Source organism: Mustela putorius, unplaced genomic scaffold (genome assembly GCF_011764305.1).
Source record: "Mustela putorius furo isolate JIRA1106 unplaced genomic scaffold, ASM1176430v1.1 tig00000721_pilon_pilon_pilon, whole genome shotgun sequence".
NCBI lineage: Eukaryota > Metazoa > Chordata > Mammalia > Carnivora > Mustelidae > Mustela > Mustela putorius.
Genome location: NW_025421456.1, coordinates 3267838 through 3290955, shown reverse-complemented (window position 1 = coordinate 3290955; position 23118 = coordinate 3267838). Strand labels below are relative to the sequence as shown.

The window sequence follows — 23118 nt, the reverse complement described above, 5'->3', positions numbered from 1 at the left end:
AGGACCGAGGATGGTGATCTATTCTGGAGAATGTTTCATGTGCACTAGAGAAGAATGTGTATTCTGTTGCTTTGGGATGAAATGTTCTGAATATATCTGTGATGTCCATCTGGTCCAGTGTGTCGTTTAAGGCCTTTATTTCCTTGTTGATCTTTTGCTTGGATGATCCGTCCATTTCAGTGAGGATAATGTTAAAGTCCCCTACTATTATTGTATTATTGTTGATGTGTTTCTTTGATTTGGTTATTAATTGGTTTATATACTTGGCTGTTCCCACATTGGGGGCATAGATATTTAAAATTGTTAGATCTTCTTGTTGGACAGACCCTTTGATTATGATATAGTGTCCTTCCTCATCTCTTATTATAGTCTTTGGCTTAAAATCTAATTGATCTAATATAAGGATTGCCACCCCAGCTTTCTTCTAATGTCCATTAGCATGGTAAATTCTTTTCCACCCCCTCACTTTAAATTTGGAGGTGTCTTCGGGCTTAAAATGAGTTTTTTGGAGGCAACATATAGATGGGTTTTGGTTTTTTTTATCCATTCTGATACCTTGTGTCTTTTGATTGGGGCATTTAGCCCATTAACATTCAGGCTAACTATTGAGAGATATGAATTTAGTGCCATTGTATTGCCTGTTAAGGTGACTGTTACTATATATGGTCTCTGTTCCTTTCTGAACTACCACTTGTACGCTGTCTCTTTGCTTAGAGGACCCCTTTCAATATTTCCTGTAGAGCTGGTTTGGTGTTTGCAAATTCTTTCAGTTTTTGTTTGTCCTGGAAGCTTTTAATCTCTCCTTCTATTTTCAATGATAGCCTAGCTGGATATAGTATTCTTGGCTGCATGTTTTTCTCATTTAGTGCTCTGAAAATATCATGCCAGCTCTTTCTGGCCTGCCAGGTCTCTGTGGATAAGTCAGCTGCCAATCTAATTGTATGTTACAGACTTCTTTTCCTGGGCTGCTTTCAGGATTTTCTCTTTGTCACTAAGACTTGTAAATTTTACTATTAGGTGACGGGGTGTGGGCCTATTCTTATTGATTTTGAGGGCCGTTCTCTGAACCCCCTGAATTTTGATGTTCGTTCCCTTTGCCATATTGGGGAAATTCTCCCCAATAATTCTCTCCAGTATACATTCTACTCCCCTCTCTTTTTCTTCTGGAATCCCAATTATTCTAATGTTGTTTCGTCTTATGGTGTCACTTATCTCTCGAATTCTCCCCTCGTGGTCCAGTAGCTGTTTGTCCCTCTTTTGCTCAGCTTCTTTATTCTCTGTCATTTGGTTTTCTATATCGCTAATTCTTTCTTCTGTCTCATTTATCCTAGCAGTGAGAGCCTCCATCTTTTATTGCACCTCATTAATAGCTTTTTTGATTTGAACTTGGTTAGATTTTAGTTCTTTTATTTCTCCAGAAAGGGCTTTTATATCTCCCGAGAGGGTTTCTCTAATATCTTCTATGCCTTTTTCGAGCCCGGCTAGAACCTAGAGAATTGTCATTCTGAACTCTAGATCTGACATATTACCAATGTCTGTATTGATTAGGTCCCTAGCCTTCGGTACTGCATCTTGTTCTTTTTTTTTTGTGGTGAATTTTTCCACCTTGTCATTTTGTCCAGATAAGAGTATATGAAGGAGCAAGTAAAATACTAAAAGGGTGGCAACAACCCCCGGAAAATGTGCTTTAACCAAATCAGAAGAGATCCCAAATCGTGAGGGGGGTGAAAGGGAATAAAAAGAGGTTCAAAAAGAAAGAAAGAAAAGAAAATGAATAAAGAAAAGTATAAAAAAGAAAAAATATATATATTAGATAAACTAGATTAAAAATGTTAAAAAAGAAAAGGGTAAAAGTTAAAAAAAATTTTAGCAGAAGAAGAGAAAAAAAATGAAAAAGAAAAAAATTAAATTAACTGCAAAACTAAAAAGTCACAGGGAGAAAGCCATGAGTTCTGTGCTTTGCTTTCTCCTCCTCTGGAATTCTGCTGCTCTCCTTGGTATTGAAACTGCACTCCTTGGTAGGTAAACTTGGTCTTGGCCTGATTTCTTGTTGATCTTCTGGGGGAGGGGGCTGATATAGGGCTTCTCAAGTGTCTTTGCCCCAGGCAGAATTGCATCGCCCTTACCAGGGGCCGGGTTGAGTAATCCGCTCGGGTTTGCTTTCAGGAGCTTTTGTTCCCTGAGTGCTTTCCGTAGAGTTCCGGAGGACAGGAATACAAATGGCGGCCTCCTGGTCTCCAGCCCGGAGGAGCCGAGAGCCCGGGCCCCTCTCCTCAGTGCGCCCTCAGAGAACAGCGCCCAGTAACTCCCCTCTGCCTGACCTCCGGCCGTGCTCCGAGCTCACCAAGCCTGCGACCGGTTCAAGGTAAGCCCGAGCTGTGAGCTTACTGTCGGCTCTGTCTCTGTAGCCGGTTTTCCTGTTCCAATACCCGCAAGCTCTGCGACACTCAGACACGCCCCATCCTTCTGTGACCCTGCGGGACCTGAGGCCACGCTGACCCCGTGTGTGCTTCGCCCCAGTTTAGCCTTTGGAGCGATGTCCCTCAGCAGAACAGACTTTTAAAAGTCCTGATTTTGGTTTCCATTGCTCCACTGCTTGCCGGGAGCCGGCCCCTCCCCCCGGGGTCTATCTTCCCCTCGCTTTGGATTCACTTCTTTGCCAGTCCTACCTTTCAGAAAATGGTTGTTTTTCTGTTTCTCGAATTGCTGTTCTTCTTCTCTTCAATCTGCTGATGGATTTGCAGGTGTTTGCAATCTTTAGATAAGCTATCTAGCTGATCTCCTGCTAGCTGGAGTAGTCTCAGCCCGCTACTTCTCCGCCATCTTGACTCCTCCCCAGGTTGGCATGTTCTGAATATATGTTAAATCCATCTGGTCGAAGGTGTCATTCAAAACCATGGTTTCTTTTTGATTTTCTGCTTAGATGATCTGTCCATTGATGTAAGTGGGGTGTTAAAGTTCCATACCATTATTGTATTATCCATTAGTTCCCTTATATTTGTTATTAGCTGTTTTGTGTACTTGGGTGTCCCATGTTGGGTGAACAAATATTTACAATTGTTATACCTTCTTGTTGGATTGTCCCCTTTATTATTATATATTGTTCTTGTTAAAATGTCTGCCTTAAAGTCTAATTGCCCAATATGAGTATTGCTACTCTGGCTTTCTTTTCACCTTCCCAATCTTTAACAATCTTTAAGCCTTTAAAAACAGTCTGTAAGTCTTTCTTTTTTAAATATTTTATTTATTTGACAGAGAGAGAAACAACAAGAGAGGAAACATAAGCAGGGGGAGTGAGAAAGGGAGAGGCAGGCTTCCCACTGAGCAGGGGATCCCGATGCAGGGCATGCTTCCCATGATGCAGGATCCTGGGATCATGACCTGAGCTGAAGGCAGATGCTTATGACTGAGACACTCAGGTACCCCAACAGTCTTTCTGTTGTTATACAATGAGAAAAGAAATAAGTCAGGTAATTTCACCCCCTCACCTCCATCTCTTACCCTTATGCAATGATGGCAAAAATCTGGTCCACTCTTAAATGTTAGATTTGATGACAGTTAATTTGTCAGTTAAGAAAAAGAAGAGTTTTAAATCATTTGGTATTTTTGAGTTGAGGGTGAGACTGGAGTAATGCTGTCTCTACAGATACAGGCATATTGGTAGAGGGGAAATGATGAATTCGTTACAGAGAATATGAGGTGAAGTTGAAAGAGATGTTCAAGTGGGAGTACCCAGACATTTCTTCTCATTCCTCCTGATGAGTTATTGTGCACGAAAAAGGTGTGTGAGTTGAAACATATTAAATAATGAATTTCTTTTACAATTTCCACCATCATGACCCACAGTATTTTAAAGCTCTAAGCAGTGCCTTTCATCCACAGGAGTGGATACAAGGAAGATATTGATATTCTGAGTCTAAAATTGCATGGCCTAGCCCCACTGGTCTCTTTAAGAGGTTTTGTGGGGGGACTTTCCATGGCTTCCATAGCTACAGTTCTATCTATTCTATAAAATTGTGCTCCGTGGAGTCATGCCATATAGCACGGTGCCACTCCAGGAAAAATAGGTACATACCAAACATATGAAAGAGAGAACTGAACACAATGTTCTAAAAACATAAAGGATAAAAGGAAAATAATTTCAGGCATCATCGGTATAAATAGTTGACAGGGATGAAGTAGTTAAAAAAGAAGAAGAGCAACACACACCTGTTGTCTGTCATAGGACAAAGAGGTTGGAGGAGTTGAGACATGATAATAGTTGAATCATAATAATCTATATTCTTCACATGTCTAGATCTGAATCAGTTAACCATTCTTTGAAGCAAACTATTTGGAAGTGAAGACTTCTCTGATACCACTTTAGGAATGGAAGATAGTGGCACCTGGGTGGCTCAGATAAGTGTCTAACTCTTGATCTTGGGTCATGGGATTAGATTTTAGGTCATGGGATTGAGCCCGGCTTTGGGCTCCACAATGGGCATGGAGCCTGCTTAAGATTCTCTCTCTCTCCCCCCCCGACCTTCCCCCCAAGTCATGCACACAAGTGTGTGCATGCATGCACGCTCTCTCTCTCTCGAAAAGAAAAAAAAAAAAAGGAATGCAAGATAAACACCCAGAGAGCTTTTTGTCTGGTGCAGTTCATGGATTGTGAATATGTATGTGTCCTTTTTAGAAAAGCTTGAGCTTAATTGTTTTAGAATATGTTAAACTTCAGTTGTGCCCCAAATTCTACGTGTAGTAATGAAAGTTAACATTTTATAGAATGTGGGGGAACATGAGTTCTCTTATTCTCTGTACATAGGTTACCTTTTGGACGGAAGTTAAATTATTAATTATGTAAACATACTCCATTTTGGTACAAGATATATCATTTAGAGAAGAAATTGGCTCTATATGTGGAGACCTAGACCTCTGATCCTTTATTCTACTTTTTTTACTTTGTATACTTGTGTTTGACATTTGAAAGCCGAATTATGATCAGCATCTGCCAACTTGACCAGCCAAGGGATATTCAATGGCAGCTTAGCCATTCTGACCTTGTTTCCCTGATAAAGTAATTTCTTCCCTTCCCCTTCAACAATTTTGATCTCTTGTTCTTATTTAACAGCCAGACTAATAAGATTACTCCACTCTAAGCAGTTTTTCAGAGTTGGCTGAGCTATCAAATAGAATCTGTGTAGTTACTTGTTTTTTTTAAAATACAGAAATTCATAAACAAACCTAGGTCTAATTATTTAAAAATTGGTTGCAGTCTTAGAAAAGAAGCTTCCCTGGCAGCTATAGCTGAACTGTCTTACCCCAAACCTATACAACATGATGTTTTTGGAGGTGAGTTGTTTTTTTCCTTGCAAAACCTGCCGAGAAAAATGATTTAACAGGTTCAGTTTGTAGAAATCAGTTTCTAGAGTGATATGTATTACAGTAGTTCAAAAGGAAAGAATTGAGTTGAGTTATACTTTTAAAATAGGACAATTAGTCAAAACTATGTATAGGCATACCTCCTTTTATAGTGTACTGCTTTATTGACTCCCAAGATATTGTGTTTTTTACAAATTGAAGGTTTATGGCAACCATCAAGATCTGTCAGTGCCATTTGTCCAACAGCATTTGCTCACTTCATGTCTCTTGTTATATTTTGGCAATTCTCACAATATTTCATACTTTTTCATTATTACTGTATTTTTTATGGTGATCTGTGATTTTTGATCTTTGATGTTATTATTGTAATTGTTCTGGGCCACCACAAAGTGTGTGCATATAAGACCACAGACCTAATCGATAAATTTGTGTGTGTCCTGACAGCTCCACCTACCAGCCATTCCTCTGCACCCCCCACTTCTCTATATCTCTCTCTTTCCCTCTCTATCCCCTCAGGCCTTCCTATTCTACAAATCACAACAATTTGAAATTAGGCTAATAACCCTGCAGTGGCCTCCAAGTGTTCAAGTGAAAGGAAATGTCACACATCTCTCACTTTAAATAAAAAGTTAGAAATGATTAAGCTTAGTAAGCCATGTTGAAACCCAAGACAGGGTGAAAGTTAGACCTCTGACACAAAACAGTTAACCAAGTTGCAAATGCTAAAGGAGTAGTCCTTGAAGGAAGTGAAAAGTGCTACCCCAGTGAACACACAAATGGTAAGAAAGTGAAACAGCCTTATTGCTGATATGGAGAAAGTTTCAGTGGTCTGAATAGAAGATCAAAGCATTCACAACATTCCCTTAAGACAAAGCCTAATCCAGAGCAAGGTCCTCACTCTCTTCAGTTCTCTGGGGGCTGACAGAGGTGAGGAAGCCGCAGAAAAGTTTGAAGCTAGCAGAGGTTGGTTCATAGGTTTAAGGAAAGAAGCCATCTCCATGACATAAAAGTCCAAGATGAGGCAGCAAGTACTGATACAGAAGCTACAGCAAGTTATCCAGAAGACTAGCTCAGATCATTAATGAAGGTGGCTATCCTAAGAAACAGGCTTTCAATGTAGATGAAACAGCCTTCTATTGGGAGAAGATGCCATCTAGAACTTTACTAACCAGAGAGGATAAGTCAATGCCTGGCTTCAAGCTTCAAATGCCAGACCTACATTCTTGTTAGGGGCTAATGCAGCTAGTAACTCTAAGTTGAAACCAGTATCCATTTACTGTTATAAAAATCCCAAGGCCTTTGGCATGTTTTTATTTTTATTTATTTATTTATTTATCTATTTTTATTCTGTTAGTCACCATACAGTACATCCTTAGTTTTTGATGTAGTGTTCCATTATTCATTGTTTATGTATAACACCCGTGCTCAATGTAATCCATGCCCTCCTTAGTACCTATCACCAGGCTCACCCTTCCTCCCACCCCTCCCTTCTAAAACCCTCAGTTTATTTTCCAGTGTCCATAGCCTCTCATGGCTCATCTCCCACTCCGATTTCTCCCCATCTTCATTTTTCCCTTCCTTCTTCTAATGTCCTCCATGCTATCCCTTATTTTCCACAAATAAGTGAAACCATATGATAATAGACTTTCTCTACTTGACCTATTTCACTAGCATAATCACCTCCAGTCCCACCCACGTTGATGCAAAAGTTGGGTATTCATCCTTTCCGATGGCTGAGTGATATTCCATTGTGTATATGGACCACATCTCTTTTATCCATTCATCTGTTGAAGGGCATCTCGGCTCTTTCCACAGTTCGGCTGTTATGGACATTGCTGCTATGAACATTGGGGTACATATGGCCCTTCTTTTCGCTACATCTGTATCTTTGTGGTAGCTCTATTTTTAATAGTGTAGCTCTATTTTTAATTTTTTGAGGAATCTCCACAATGTTTTCAAAGTGGCTGCACCAACTTGCATTCCCACCAAGAGGGTTCCACTTTCTCCACAACTTCTCCAACATTTGTTGTTTCTTGCCTTGTCAATTTTTGCCATTCCATCTTTTGTATGTCTTCTTTGGAGAAGTGTCTGTTCATGTCTCTGCCCATTTTTTTTTTAAAGATTTTATTTATTTATTTGACAGAGATCACAGTAGGAGAGAGGAAGGGAAGAGATCACAGAGAGAGGAAGGGAAGCAGGCCCCCTGCTGAGCAGAGAGCCCGATGTGGGACTCGATCCCAGGACCCCGAGATCATGACCTGAGCCGAAGGCAGCGGCTTTAACCCACTGAGCCACCCAGGCACCCCAATCTCTGCTCTAATCTTAATTATTTCCCATCTCATGCATGAGTTAGGTTTAATTTGTTGTTGATTCTCCAGTTTCTTAAGGTGTAAAGATATTTTGTCTGTTTGGGATTTTTCTTTTTTTTTTTTTTTTTCCAACCTAGCTTGGATGGCTAGGTTATTTCCCTCTTAGGACTGCCTTTGCCATATCCCATAGGTTTTGGATCAATGTGTCTTCATTCTCATTGGTTTCCATGAATTGTTTAAGTTCTTTGATTTCCGGATTGTCCCAAATATTCTTGAGCAGAATGGTCTTTAGCTTCTAAGTGTTTGAGTTTCTTCCAAACTTTTTCTTGTGATTGAGTTCCAGTTTCAAAGCACTGTGGTCTGAGAATATGCAGGGAAGAATCTCAGTCTTTTGGTATCAGTTGAGACCTGAATTGTGACCCAATATGTGGTCATTCTAGAGAAAGTTCCATGTGCCCTCGAGAAGAATGAGTATTCTGTTGTTTTAGGGTGGAATGTTTTGTATATATCTGTGAGGTCCATTGGTCCAGTGTTTCATTCAAAGCTTTTGTTTTTTTGTTGATTTTCTGCTTAGATGATCTATTGCGGAGAGTGGAGTGTTGAGGTCTCCTAAAATTAATGTATTGTTATCAATATGTCTCTTTATTTTGGTTAACAGTTGGCTTATGTAGTTCGCATCTCCCATGTTGGAGGCATAGATATTTACAACTGTTAGATCTTCTTGTTGGATAGACCCTTTAAGAATGATATAGTGTCCTTCTGTATCTCTAACTACAGTCTTTAGCCTAAAATTGAATTTGTCTGATATGAAAATGGCTATCCTAGCTTTCTTTTGAGGTCCATTGGCATGAAAGATAGTTCTTCATCCCTTCACTTTCAGTCTAGATGTATCTTTAGGTTCAAAATAAGTCTCTTGAAGATAGCATATGGATGGATCCTATCTTTTTATCCAGTCATCAGCCATTCCGTTTTATGGGAGCATTTAGACCATTCATATTTAGAGTGATTATTGAAAGATAAGATTTTATTGTTATTGTTTCTGAAGTCCTTATTTCTATAGATTGTCTCTGTATATTTCTGTTCTATATCACTCTTGGGTCTTTATCCTTTTGTAAAACCCCCCTTAATATTTCTTGCAAGACTGGCTTAGTGGTCACATTCTTTCTGTTTCTGCCAGTCCTGGAAGCTCCTTGCCAGATAAAGAATTCTTGGCTGCATAGTCTTTTCATTTAGTACTCTGAATATGTCTTGACAGCCCTTTCTGGCTTACCAGATCTCTGTGGTCAGGTCTGACATTATTCTGATGTTTTTCCCTCTGTGCCTAAGGAATTTCTTACCCCTAACTGCCCTTAAAATGGTTCCCTTGGTCCTAAGATTTGCGAGCTTTACTATTACATGCCTGGAGGTAGATCTGGTCTCCTTGATCTTGGGAAGGAGTCTCTCTCCCTCTAGGACACAAATGCTTATTTCATAGTCCAGATTAGGGAAGTTTTCAGCTATGACTTGGTCAGCTATACCTTCTAGTCCTCTCTCTCTCTCCACCCCCTCAGGGATCCCTATAACTGTGACATTGGAATGTTTCATGGCATTATTTATTTCTCTAAATGTGTTTTCATGGATTTTAAGCTCCCACAGGCAGTGCACACCCCAGCAAGCCTGTCAGTTGTTGACCGAGGCCCCCACTTGTCTCTGTATCCCATGCCACCAAAACTGAGAGTGATCCTGGTGCGGGCAAGGTGGCTGCCGTTCCCAGGACCATGGGCTCCAGTCCAAGCTGGGTCCTCTTGGCTGCAGCAGCACCCAGCCACCAGCCCCAGGGACCACTGACTCGAGTCCCTCCCTGATTGGCGGTGATGGCTGCAGCCGGTCCCTGGACCATGGCCTTAGGTCTGTACCTGCAACCACCCAGCCCCCAGCATTTGCCCCTTAAGCCCCTTTGTTCTGTTTGAGCCCTGTTATCAGTCCCTTCCCGTCTTGCAGCCTCTGGTCTCCAAGCTATTGTGGGTCCCCAAGTGCAGGGCACATTTGTACTGGTGTATTACTTTCCAGTGGCTTGCTTCTGGTGGCTCCCTCCCTCTTCTGTTTATCCTCTGATATCTGTCTGCACAATCCCATCTACATCTTGTGTACCTTTTGACTGATGATCCTCTGCCCCTGTGGAGATCCAGACATATAATCTTACATCTCAGGCTGATTTCATGGGTGGGTTCAGGGTGGCTTGGTAGATTTCTGGCTAAATTCAGGGACCGGTTGTAAAGAAGTCCCCCACTTCTCTGCCATCTTGGTGGAACTCCCCAAAGCATTTAAGAATTATGCTAAATCTACTCTACCTGTGGTCTATAAATGGAGCAACAAAGTCTAAATGTAAAATGTTTACAACATAGTTTTACCAAATATTGCAAGTCCACTGCTGAAAATTGCTGCTCAGAAAAAAAGATTCGTTTTGAAATATGACTGCTTATTGACAGTGCACCTGTTCATGCAAGAGCTATGATGGAAATGTACAATGAGATGCATGTTGTTTTCATGCCTGCTAATACAAGATCCATTGTGTAGCCCATGGATCGAGGATTCGTTTCAGCTTCCAAGTCTTATTATTTAAGAAATACATTTTTTAAGGCTACAGCTGCCATAGCTACTGAATCCTCTGATAGACCTGGGCAAATTGAAAACATTCCAATATAAGAATTTTTCATCTACATTGAAAATCTGTTGTGTATGTAGCCATCTTGAATCTTGACATGGAATGGACCCTTGATGAAGATGCTTTGAGGAATGTTGAAGTGACAATAGGGGATTTAGAATATTACATAAATTTAGTTGATAGAGCAGCAGCAGGGTTTGAGAGAATTGACTTCAATTTGGAAAAAGTTCTGTGGGCAAAATGCTATTTGACAGCATCTCATGCTACAGAGAAATCATTCATGAAAGAGTCAGTAGATATAGCAAACTTTTTTATTGTTTTAAGAAATTGCCACAACTACCCCAGTTTTCAGCAGCCACTACCCTGATTAATCAGCAGTCATCAGAATTGAGGCTTGACCCTATACCAGTGAAAAGATTATGACTTGTGCTCTATGTTATGTAGCTACTTTAAACATCATAGCAACCTATTATCATCCTCATTTCATGGGCTGGGAAACATAACCAGAGTTAAGTCTTTTTTTTTTTTTTTTAAAGATTTTTTATTTTATTTATTTGACAGAGAGAGATCACAAGTAGGCAGAGAGGCAGGCAGAGAGAGAGGAGGAAGCAGGCTCCCTGCCGAGCAGAGAGCCCGATGCGGGACTCGATCCCAGGACCTGAGATCATGACCTGAGCCGAAGGCAGCGGCTCAACCCACTGAGCCACCCAGGCGCCCAAAGTCTTAAAGTACTCTTACGAAGAACTTTTCCTCTACCAGCTTAGGTGCTTGAGGAGCCTGTGAATTAACTGACAGCAGATTAATATGAAAGTTTGGGGAGTACTCCCTGAACAACCAGGAGTAGAGGTTTGTATATCAGGAAAAGGGGAAGTGAGAAATAGGACTTCTGTGTTAAATACATATGGCTGCTTCTGATGTTTGATTACGCTGTGGCCCATCTGAGTGCTAAACATTTGTTTCCTTCCTGGCTGGAAGCTGGCAGCAAGGGGCGTATGGCAGCTTCTTTTCAGAAAGTTCTGCCTTTAACCAGATAAGGGCAACTCAGAAAAGGCTTCTTTCTTCATCTTGCTATATCTCAGATATCTTCAGTTTAAAGTAATCTTTATGCCATTCTGGTGGGTTATATGTCCCTTCATTTGGGGCTACACATAGCTAATGCAAAATAAGAAATGCTATCCAGCTGCTTCTGGTATCTTTGAACTCAAAAGGCCTAGAATCCACACCCCTGAAAAGGAGGCTTCAGCTGGCTGGTGGCTCTGGGGAAGGGGTGCACAGTGAAGTTTATGTTGGAAATTCTAGGAGAATTGCATACTGCATTTGGCCGATGCTCTGGAAAGGAACTGCTATTGCCAGAAGGAAGTGGCGTTTCTAAGGCAATCCAGAGCCACGAGCGTATGGAAAGCCCGGAGGAGGCAGACAGAAAGGGCTGGTCCCTTCTTCCTGCTCCAGCCTTGCAGTCTGTTCCTGGAGCCTCAGAGGGAGTGAGCTGGCAAAGCAGAGGCTGGTTGGATGGGTCCCAGCTCCAGTATTGGAGGAGGGAAGGAAGAGCGTGGAGGGTGGAGCTGAGAGACAATAGCAGCATCAACTTACTAGAAATGCACATTCTTAGGCCTCACTCCTGACCTGATGAATCAGAAATGCTGGGGATGCTGCTCAGCAATTTTGTGTTAAGAAGCACCCCCAGGTGATTAAGGTACAAGCAAGTTAGAGAGCCAGTAAATGATAACACTGAGCTTCTAATCTCTTCATTTGCTGATTTTCAAACTTGCTAATGATTGGTTAAGAATGAGAAAGTGCTACTTTTCAGAATCTGTGATCCCCCTCTGCTAATAGGACAAATTCAAATTATTTAAGACTTATGAATTAAGTAGGAATGATACTCCTGCTTAGGGTTTTTACCTCTTTTTAAGTTATGACAGTATCTTTTGAGCAATAGAATATAAAAACAGTATTTGTGTATAGTTCAGTATTGTAATAAAAACTGCAAAGTGAGACACTGAATCATATCTAAGTTCTGTAATTGTGGTATTAAGTGGAATTTAAGCATGAATGATAGCTATTAACCATAAATAATAGGATTATTTTCAGACATCTGAGCCAGTTTTTCTCCTTTCCCTTAAGTGCCTCATTCTCCCTAGGAATAGTGCAAAGTGTTTCTTGTACAGGAAAGTTTAACCTTCTTCACCCCAAGCATATGCATACACTGAAACACAAATCCAAAAATGACCCTTAAAACTCATCCTTTCTCCTTTCCTATCTATATATGCCAATCCTTTGAAATAAAACTTAACAGTGAATAAAGAACTGAGTTAATAGTAGGAGCCTATGCATTCATTCACTAAAGATTACTGATACTACATATACTATTTTGCAGGCTCTGTTCTAAGCACTAAGCAAACATTAGTGAACAAAGTGAAATTTCTACATCTTAAATTCAAATGAATAAGATACAAATAATAAATGAATAATATGTAAGTTGGTAGTAGGTGTTACTAAGAAAAATGTAGTGGTACATGGAGAAGGAGTGTCTGGTCTTGCTATATTGTGCATTAATTTCTGTAATTCTAAATTGCTTTCTTTTGCTGCTTGTAAAATTCTCTATCATTACTTTTTACCATTTTAATTACTATGTGTCTTTGTGTGGACCTTCTTAATTTGCTTTTGTTAAAGGTTCTCTGTGACTCCTGCATCTGGATTTCTGTTACATTCCCCAGATTCAGGAAGTTTTCAGCTATTACCTCTTCAAATAAATTCTCTGCCCCCTGTTCTCACTTCTTCTGGGACATCTATGTGAATGTTAAAATGCTTGCTAGTATTGCTAAGTTCCCTGTGTTCATTTTCTGTTATTACTTTTTCTCCCTCCTGTTTAGCTTGATTGCTTTCCATTACTCTGTCCTCCAGGTTGCTTATCCATTCTTCTGCTTCCTCTAGTCTACTATTTATTCCATCTAGTGTATTTTTAATTTCAGTTCTTCTGTTCATCTCTGATTGGTTCTTTCATGTGTTTTTTATCTCTTGAGTGTCTCATTGAGGTCCCCAACTCTTCTCAAGTCCAGTATCTTTTGACCATTACTTTACACTCTCTATCACACATATTTCTTATCTCTGTTTCATTTAGTTTCTTGCTGTGATTTTGGCTTGTTCTTTCATTTGGAACGTATTCCTCTCTCTCCTCATTTTGTCTGATTTCCTGTGTCTATCTATGTGTTTCAAAATTCAGTTATGTCTCCTGCTCTTGAAAGTAGTGGCCTTTTGAAGAAAAGGTCCTGAAGGGCCCTGTTCACCAGAACTTACTCTTCAGGGGTGTCTCTTACGTGTATTGCCATGTGCCCTGCTGTTGTAATTGAGTGGCTTTTGCAATAGTCTAAGCATGGCTCTCTCCTTCTGTTGTGGGGGCAGAGTTTGATCCCTATGTTGTTGTGCCAGTCTGGGGCTGCCTTGGGCTTGAGTTGAGTCAGACCAGGCATTTGCCAGGGGTGTGTGATAGCATCAGACTGCTGGGTGCTGTTCTTCTGTTTCCCAGGGATTTATCAGAGGTGCAATAGCATCAAACTGCTGGGTACTTCTTGTGTTAGCTAGGTGTGCGTTGGGATGAGACAAGATTATGGTCCTCTTACTCCACCATTTTCCCTGGAAATTGCTGTTATTATTATTTGTATTGCTAAGCCCAGTTAATGGGAATTTTTTTAATTAACCCCAAATTATATGCTCAATTAATTTATGACCAAGGAAGCAAGAATATACAATGGAGACAGTCTCTTCAATAAATGGTGCTAGGAAAATGGAGAGCTACATGTCAAAGAATAAAATTGGACCACTTTTTGACACTATATACAAAGACTCAAAATGGATTAAAGACCTAAATGGGAAGGAGTGCCTGGGTGGTTCAGTTGGTTAAGCATCCAACTCTTGATTTCGACTCAGGTTGTGATCCCAGTGTTGTGAGATTGAGCCCTGAGTCGGGCTCCATGCTCAGGGGAGTCTGCTTCTTTCCCTGTCCCTGCCTCTCTCCTTCTGCCACCCCCATTCCCCCAACCCTGCACACACAGACTCTCTCCCAAATAAATAAATCTTTAACAACATCAAAAAAAGACCTAAGTGGAAGTTTGTTTTAATACTAAAAGAGGTGAGAAGATAAACTCAACCCTCCACTGATCATATCTGCAACATAACCAGGTTTTCCAAACCACTTAACTTAAGCCTTTCTATCTACCACTTTGAACTAAGTGCAGGCTCAAGCTTTCTGCAAGAGAGAAGAAAGCTTTTTTCACATAAGCTCTTTAAACTCAAGTGGTGCCAGCAGCAAAGGAAACAGTTAACAAAATCAAAAGACAACTGACAGAATGGGAGAAGATATTTGCAAATGACATATCAGATAAAGGACTAGTGTCCAGAATCTATAAAGAACTTAGCAAACTCAACACCCAAAGAACAAATAATCCAATCAAGAAATGGGCAGAGGACATGAACAGACATTTCTGCAAAGAAGACATCCAGATGGCCAACAGACACATGAAAAAGTGCTCCATATCACTCGGCATCAGGGAAATAGAAATCAAAACCACAATGAGATATCACCTCACACCAGTCAGAATGGCTAAAATCAACAAGTCAGGAAATGACAGATGCTGGCGAGGATGCGGAGAAAGGGGAACCCTCCTACACTGTTGGTGGGAATGCAAGCTGGTGCAGCCACTCTGGAAAACAGCATGGAGGTTCCTCAAAATGTTGAAAATAGAACTGCCCTATGACCCAGCAATTGCACTATTGGGTATTTACCTTAAAGATACAAATGTAGTGATCCAAAGGGGCACATGCACCCGAATGTTTATAGCAGCAATGTCCACAATAGCCAAACTATGGAAAGAACCTAGATGTCCATCAACAGATGAATGGATCAAGAAGATGTGGTATATATACACAATGGAATACTATGCAGCCATCAAAAGAAATGAAATCTTGCCATTTGCGACAACATGGATGGAACTAGAGCGTATCATGCTTAGCAAAATAAGTCAAGCAGAGAAAGACAACTATCATATGATCTCCCTGATATGAGGAAGTGGTGATGCAACATGGGGGCTTAAGTGGGTAGGAGAAGAATCAATGAAACAAGATGGGATTGGGAGGGAGACAAACCATAAGTGACTCTTAATCTCACAAAACAAACGGAGGGTTGCTGGGGGGAGGGGGCTTGGGAGAAGGGGGTGGGATTATGGACATTGGGGAGGGTATGTGCTTTGGTGAGTGCTGTGAAGTGTGTAAACCTGGTGATTCACAGACCTGTATCCTTGGGGATAAAAATATATGTTTATAAACTCAAGTGGTGCCAGAAAATGCCAGAGTACCACAAAAATATATAGTTAATCTTTCCATACCTGTGTTTTATGAAATAATAAAATGAAATTAATTTAAGCTGTTTGTAGTCCTTATATCTACAATTTTCCCCCTTCTAGTAAGTTCATAATTTAATCAATAGTCTCTATAGTCAAGTCTAGATAAAGATTTTAAGTTATTGTTTGGGGGAAGCATTTTCTGCCCCCATTATAACATTTCTTTTGTTAGAAATAGAATTTATGGTGGTGAAATCTAACATTGTATCAGGAAAAAGACTGGATAGTTTCTATAGAAATAGCTTCTGGAACGATTTCATAACAAAATCCCAAAGACAGTGTATTAATGTAGAGATATGCATAGAGATATATTTATACATTAATAAAATATGCTTTATAAATTAATCTCAAGTCTGAGCCAGATGGGGAAGGATGGAAAGCCTGAATTCTATACCCACATAATCAACAGTCTGTGGAAACTGGGAACCATGCCATTGGTCTCCAACTTAGAACAGTTGGGAAATGACACATTCTTTATGAAGCACTCATCCAGGAAATGAGTGGGTCAAAAAGCACACCAGTAAAAGGTCCATAAACCTGTTTTATGAATGAAGCTTGAAGTGTACAGTTTCCAAGCTGTAGGACCTTTACAAGTACATAATAATTTTTCATTCTGCAGTTTGTCATTTTTATATATATATATATATATATATATATATATATATATATATATATAACAGAATTGTAATAGGAAGAAAGCCATGTCTGCCTTCAGAATATTGTCCCATGCCATTTCATATTTATAATCATTTTTTCCATATGTGCTCTCACTCTAAGAACATATATTCCCACCTGCCCTCCACCAAAATATGAAATGATACACACAAACACAGAAAACAATTCAAGCTTAAACTAATCAAATTTATTCATACTACCCATGAAAAGCAATTACATATGTATATAAAATCATAACACACAGAACAAGAGAAATCTGATTAGACACACAATACAGAAAATAAATGTGAAAATTAAAAATAGCATACTTTAGTTATTAAATTTATACTGTACTTTCTACTTATTTATAGCAGCATCTGTAAGATCCATCTATTTGTTAATAGTTAACTAGCAGCAAAATTCTTAAAATTACACAAACTCAGTAGATATTTCCCTCCACTGTTTTATTCATACAGAATTTATCACATTAACCAAACAAAACCACTTCTATTTCCTGAAGAAAAAGGTAGGAAAAGATTTCTTAAGTAACCAGTTTCCCCCACCCAAGAAGAAGAAGGGTAGAAAAAGGAAGGTGAAGGGAATTTGCATGCCATTACCAAAAGATAAATTCTCAACGCATTGACCAATTATGGGTGGATTTTGTGGGGTCTCTATGTATGTGTTAGTGAATGAAGCTATGTTAACTTTATTTTCTGACTTTATATTGCAGTTGAAAAATATGTGGAAGTTTCCAGGAGGCCTGTCAGAGCCTGGAGAAGATATTGGTATGTATACCTTACATATTTTTAATTGGCTTGGAAATGTTCGGAAATTTATGTTTACTTTGTTTGCTCTATATTTAAATTTTCTAATGGGTTTAGACTGAGAAATTTCAGAGAAGTTACTTCAGGGCTTATATAAAATTAGCAGCAAAACTTGTAATATTATAACTTATCTCACTAGTATAAAAAAATACCATAAGGCGCATACCACCTATTTTGCTTAGGGTTGCTTCTAGAGTAATTTGTTTGAAAATAAAAAGCTTTGTATATACATTAGTAAAGTTAAGCATTAAGGGTGATTTTGGATATGACTAATATTGTTCCTGGAATTAAACTATAAGAAAACACAAATTCTTGACCATTTCACCACACAAGGATGAAATAACTTTTAAATGAATAACTTTTAAATAACTTTTCAATGAACTTCAAAATAAGTATTTATAAACTCAGTTATAGAGCAGTAGTGACTTAATTCCCCTTTATAAAAATTCTGTCTACTATTTATTTTAAATAGTCAGAAAGCCAAAATGTAATAAAATGTCGCATACAAGTGAGTCTCAACTGAGAGTTCCTTAAAGCAACTTCCTGAGCTCAGTATTTCAAACAAATGTGACATAAGCTAAGAACTCTATGTTACTGAATCTACAATAAATAGAAGAAAGAATAAAAACAAAGTTTTCCTCCCTATTCCTGACCCTTGACTGGGTCAAATGCAGTCTGCGTCATAAGAAATCAATAGATGCCTCATTTGGTATCACTGTAATTTTCCATGATTTTTCCTCCATATGCATGTCCCCTCTTTAGCCAACATTTATATATAAAGGCAACTTTCGAAGTTATCTTTAAATATTTTATTTGAAAACGTATATATACTTGAAACTTCATTTTTTAAAAATGTTACACAGATTAAAATGCCTTATACACAGTACATAACCAACTCCTAACAAACCATAAGTAAATTTACTACAATGAGATATATCCATAGCAAATTTTGGTTTTCAGGTACTTATGGATCTTCTGCTTAGAATCCATTGCTTAGGTCTTCCGTAAAAAGATTTCGTGGTGGTACAAGTGCTAAAAGAGAGGGCCATTTATTTTGGAACACCTAATTAATCTCACACTACCCTTATGTGATATATGAGAGTGTGTGTGAGCTAATTAAATTTATGTCTTACATCCTTACCCAATTTATATTAGGCAAAAATCAGGCTACAGGAGCTATGTTTTGCTTCCTCCTCTGCATCTTGCTATCTCAAAAAGTCAGTTGACTTTTTCCTTTTGAGTTTTTTCAGATTTTGTGAATTTTCAAGATACTTACATTTTAATGCAAACGAAGAAACACATTTCCAAGCCAAGTATGCGTAGTTTTAGTTTTAAGTATACTCCAGAACTCTTCAAGTCCAGATTTAAAAAAAAAAAAAAAAAGTGAACTCGGAATTAAGTATTTGTGGTTGGTACAACAACCCACCTATTCAGCCATGAGGAGTTATAAGAAAAGCAGCCACTGGCATTCCTTGTATTGTGTAGGAGTATTACTAATTAAAGCTGATAAAATCCTGATAAAATCCTGAAACAGCTAGAAATGATAACTGACAATAGAATTCTGAAGGATTATGTCTGTCTATATTAGAGCATTTCCATCTTCCAACACAATAGATTATTCTTAAGGATAAAGTCAAATTACCCATTATCAAAATTATGTTCTTTAAACTCCGTATTTAGGAAAGTATGTAATATACTTTCGGAATAGAGCCATCACAAATGTGCACACATTCATATTAGCTCTTAAGTAGTAAATACTAGTTAACTGAGAAACACTAGTTAACTGGGAAACGCATTTGTTTGGAATCCTTCATTCTTTGATAATACTAGGTAAATGAAACACTCTTATCCATAATGCTTAAAAAAACTAAGGGGGTCATATACAAAACAGAATGCAATCTTCGGGCTTTAAAATAATACCCTAATAGTACAAAAGTATCTACAAGGTTAAAAACAGAGAAATTGCCTTCCTAAAAAAATTCACTACCATTGACAGAAAGAGAATCTCCTGCATGGTCAAAGGACCATAAAGCAGTGGGGGCTGCTCAGAGCTCATCAGTGCACCAGAATCAGAGGGAAACGCCAGGAAAACCCACAAGCTGCACAGTCTTTCCTATTTTCTTTCAACCTAATCCTATTAAATATTACAAAATAGAAATAACAAAATAAATTCCATTTCACTGTCCTGTAACTAAACAAAACACTGTGTGACATATTTAAACATAGCTCTCAATCAGCAAAAATAAAAACAAAACCCTCTTGGTTCTTTAAACATATAAAACAGTAAATGTTATTTCAGTTCAGCTTACAGTACATTAAAATAAAAGTACAACAGAATAAAGCAGTTTATCTGCATAAAAATTTTTTTTTAATTCTTATCAAAAAAACCTTGGGGTAAAGATTTCCATCTTGAGGTGGAAGGAGTCACTCATACCTTGATTGGAAAAGCACTTATCTACTCATTCAGTTTTTAGTCCAGCCAATGATATGCTGATTCAAATTAAACTGATCAAACTACAGAGGCAGTGCTGACTTCCAATCAGCTGCTAAGGTGACTGCTTAGTAGAGTAGATCCACTCACTAGTCTGTCCTGTGCCTCCATGATACATAAAAAGGCTAGACTCCAAATGAAATGCCAGACTTTGGATTAGTGGTACTAAACGTTTAACAGAACCCCCATGGTCATTTTTCAAGGTGTTAAAAAAATAAACATTTAAATAATAGCTAAGTGAAATCAGCAAATTTAAGACTAGTGCCACAATCTCAGATATATTAAATCTACCAGATTTAATAACAATCATATATTGTATTCCAAGCTGAAAATTATTTGTATTAAGAAAGGTTTTCCTTTTATTCACATACATTCTTTCATGTTTTTAATTTAAACATGGTTAGAACTTACTGTTTTAATCTATGGCAAACCTCAAGGGAAGGGGAAGTCAGCATGTAGTTCAAAATGGCAGACAAATAAATGTTTTATATTTTAGAACACTTTGCTTTTCCTGTGCATATTTCCAGAGCTGTTTCTTAGTGGGGTGGGGGTGGGGAGGAGACACACCCACAAGCATATGTAGGCAATTAAGACAATCTATAGTCAGAATATGTGGAAATTGAGATTGTTTTTTCCTTGACTTCTCCTTCCTTGCCTATTCTTCACCAGTAGGACTACTGAGAAGGCAAATATAATTTTCTATTTGACAAACAAGGACACAGCATTGAATAGAGATCTTTGAACAAAAATCTATGCCTGTGGCAATTGTGACATTGGAAAGCTTCCAGCAAACTGAGCAAAGAACACAGCTTTTTAAAGAATTTCTCATGACCACTCTGGGAGACAGTGACAGAACATCCCAAAATTAGAGAAAGCCCATTTAGGGGGTTCTTCTGGAGATTTAGGAAAAGCAACCAAAATCCTGCTCCAGAAATTTGCATAATATTGAAAATAACCAACCTTATAAAATGTGAAACCTTTGTCGTATTATAAAATTCTGTAAATTACAAGACATTAATACAAAACCTTTCTTAATACAAAGTTTGTTTTTACAAACTTTCTTAATGCAAGTTTGTTTTTACAAATAGTTTTACAAAATAGTTCTTTGGAATCTCAAGGAACAAAGGAAATGCCAAAAATTACCATACTGGGATTCTACTGACAGGATAACTAGGGGAGCATAACAGAATGGTTAGAAATGAAACTGTTCTAGATGTCAGAGGCTTGACAGCCCCAACCAGGATCACCGGGAAGGATTTGAACTGTTCACAGCTCAATACATTCTGTAGCTCTACAGACTTGTGAGGAAGAATGAATCACTTTTTCTCAATACTGATGTGTATAAGTTTGGGCGGTTTTGATGTATGACCACAAACTGATATATTTCAATATGAAATATATCATCATATATATCATATCACAAACATATTTCAATAATGAAATATGTGGGAATATTAACTGCAGGAACCTGTGTTTTCAATTTTTGGGAAATAGAGCCAGAAGAAGTTAAAAATGTGACTCCCAAAGTATACAGGTAGGTAAGCCTGCACATAGCAGCCAAAGAAATATTCAGTATTTCAAAAGCTTCTACGATGTACACTGGTAAGAAAATTCTTTGGTGTTTCAGGATGTCCAGAAGGCAAAGAGTTTATGTTGAACACTTTCTTAGGATGGTTTTTTGTTTCTCAACCTTTAGATAATGCTACTTTATCTGAAAATCTTTGATGATTAAAATTCTAAAAATGTGATTCTTACTGATTTTGTACATCTTTCTTTTATGTAGGAGACACAGCAGTTCGAGAAGTTTTTGAAGAGACTGGTATAAGATCAGAATTCAGGTCCCTCCTGAGCCTTCGGCAACAGCATACCAACCCTGGAGCTTTTGGGAAGTCAGATATGTATATCATCTGTCGCTTAAAGCCACATTCATTCACCATAGATTTTTGCCAGCATGAATGCTTAAGGTGTGAATGGATGGATCTCAGTGACCTGGCCAAGACTGAAAATACAACTCCCATCACCAGCAGAGTTGCTAGGCTGCTGCTGTATGGGTACAGAGAAGGGTTTGACAAGATTGATTTCACCATGGAAGAACTTCCGGCAGTTTACACAGGCTTGTTCTATAAACTCTATCACAAGGAACTGCCAGCCAATTACAGAACTATGACAGGAATGGATTAAATCCATAGTTACATGTTTTTAAAAATTTTAAGTAAATTGCACATGCAGAATAATGTGTGCCGTACTATAAAAAGTAGTGGACATTTGGGGTTAACTAAATATCTGACTTTAATATTCTAATGTTTATAATTTTCATAAGAAAACTTGTTTGATGAAAACATGCAAATTTTAAAAGCCTCTTTCCAAAGGAAGCAAATGTATGAAAAAGATTGTAGCACTAAGTAAGCTTCAATGGGTAAAGGAAAATGCAATACAAAAGGTGGAAATCTATACATTTTCCGGGAATTTTTGTTGCTTTTCTTTAGTAAGGCAATGGTTAAATGTTTACTCTTAGATAAAAAGGTTATCTGACCATTCATCCAAACTGAGCAGATAGCTGTACACATTTTTCTTTTCTTTTATTTCATTAATAAATTTCAAAAATATATGTCTTCTTCCATGTGACATGAGATCAGATGCTGCCGTTAAGATCAGCTCTTAGCAGACATTGGAAGAAAAAGTATAGCTTTCTGCCCAGGTCCTGTTTTGGGTCCAAGTTTATACTGCCCTGTTCGTTTCAGTGCCACATACCAACTGGAGTATTTCCTTGACCGGTAAGTATTGTAGTTATTAGATTCCAATCGCTCAAAGAAGAAACACTCGTCGGTAACACATTTCTGAAAAATAAAGGAAAAATAAGTAGTTACTTTTATATTTTCATATGAAATACTTATGACACTATACTGCCCGTTCTGCTCAACCAGCAGCAGTGCTCTTTGCTTGAGAGGGACAAACTAGTTTGCAAGATTCAACAGACCAGCTCAGCGGTGGGGTGCAGGAAGGAACACAGCAAGTCAGCAGAAGAGCTTTCAAACGCCTCCTCAGATGAAGAATCCAAGGACCTTCACCAGCCCCGCCAAGGGAACAGACCAGGTGTTTAGGCAGCAAGAACACACAGATTCGATGGGAGCCGCCCTGCCTCAGACTTGAAACACCCCGTGAACAGCTTTCACAAAGGGGGTTATACCCACTAACAAAGAGCACACTACACTTCGTGAAGCCCACAGCTGTGGCTTCCAGCTTGGTATTCATAGTGCATCCACATTCCTCTCAGTCCACAGGCAGGTTACCAGTCAGGGGTCATTTTTACTTTTATCAGGGTTCCATGCCAGTGATGAAAGGGTAACCCAGAGGTAACCTTCCTAAAGAAGAGGGTTTCGTTAATACTTTACACAAAGAAACAGAACCAATTCCTTAAATTATAGCAATTTTTTTCTAGTGG

At 38.6% G+C, this 23118-nt stretch overlaps 2 protein-coding genes across 7 annotated transcripts in view; one reads left to right on the top strand and one right to left on the bottom strand.

Moving 5' to 3' along the window:
* The window catches only part of NUDT6 (nudix hydrolase 6), a 47436-nt gene extending 25309 nt beyond the window's left edge, over nucleotides 1-22127 (top strand). For 3 of the 6 annotated variants that reach the window (XM_004747960.3, XM_004747959.3, XM_004747962.3), the window contains 2 exons: nucleotides 17092-17146; nucleotides 21460-22127. In XM_004747960.3, the coding sequence (XP_004748017.1) occupies nucleotides 17092-17146; nucleotides 21460-21857 (453 nt within the window). In that variant the 3' untranslated portion in view covers nucleotides 21858-22127. Of the gene's footprint in view, nucleotides 1-2307; nucleotides 2366-4285; nucleotides 5332-17091; nucleotides 17147-21459 lie in introns of those variants that run through there. The other 3 variants (XM_045083616.1, XM_004747963.3, XM_004747961.3) reach the window with 3 other exon arrangements.
* The window catches only part of FGF2 (fibroblast growth factor 2), a 65906-nt gene continuing 59335 nt past the window's right edge, over nucleotides 16548-23118 (bottom strand). Inside the window, exon 3 of the mRNA XM_004747965.3 lies at nucleotides 16548-22513. Coding sequence (XP_004748022.1) covers nucleotides 22328-22513 — 186 coding nt within the window. The 3' untranslated portion in view covers nucleotides 16548-22327. The remainder of the gene's footprint in view (nucleotides 22514-23118) is intronic.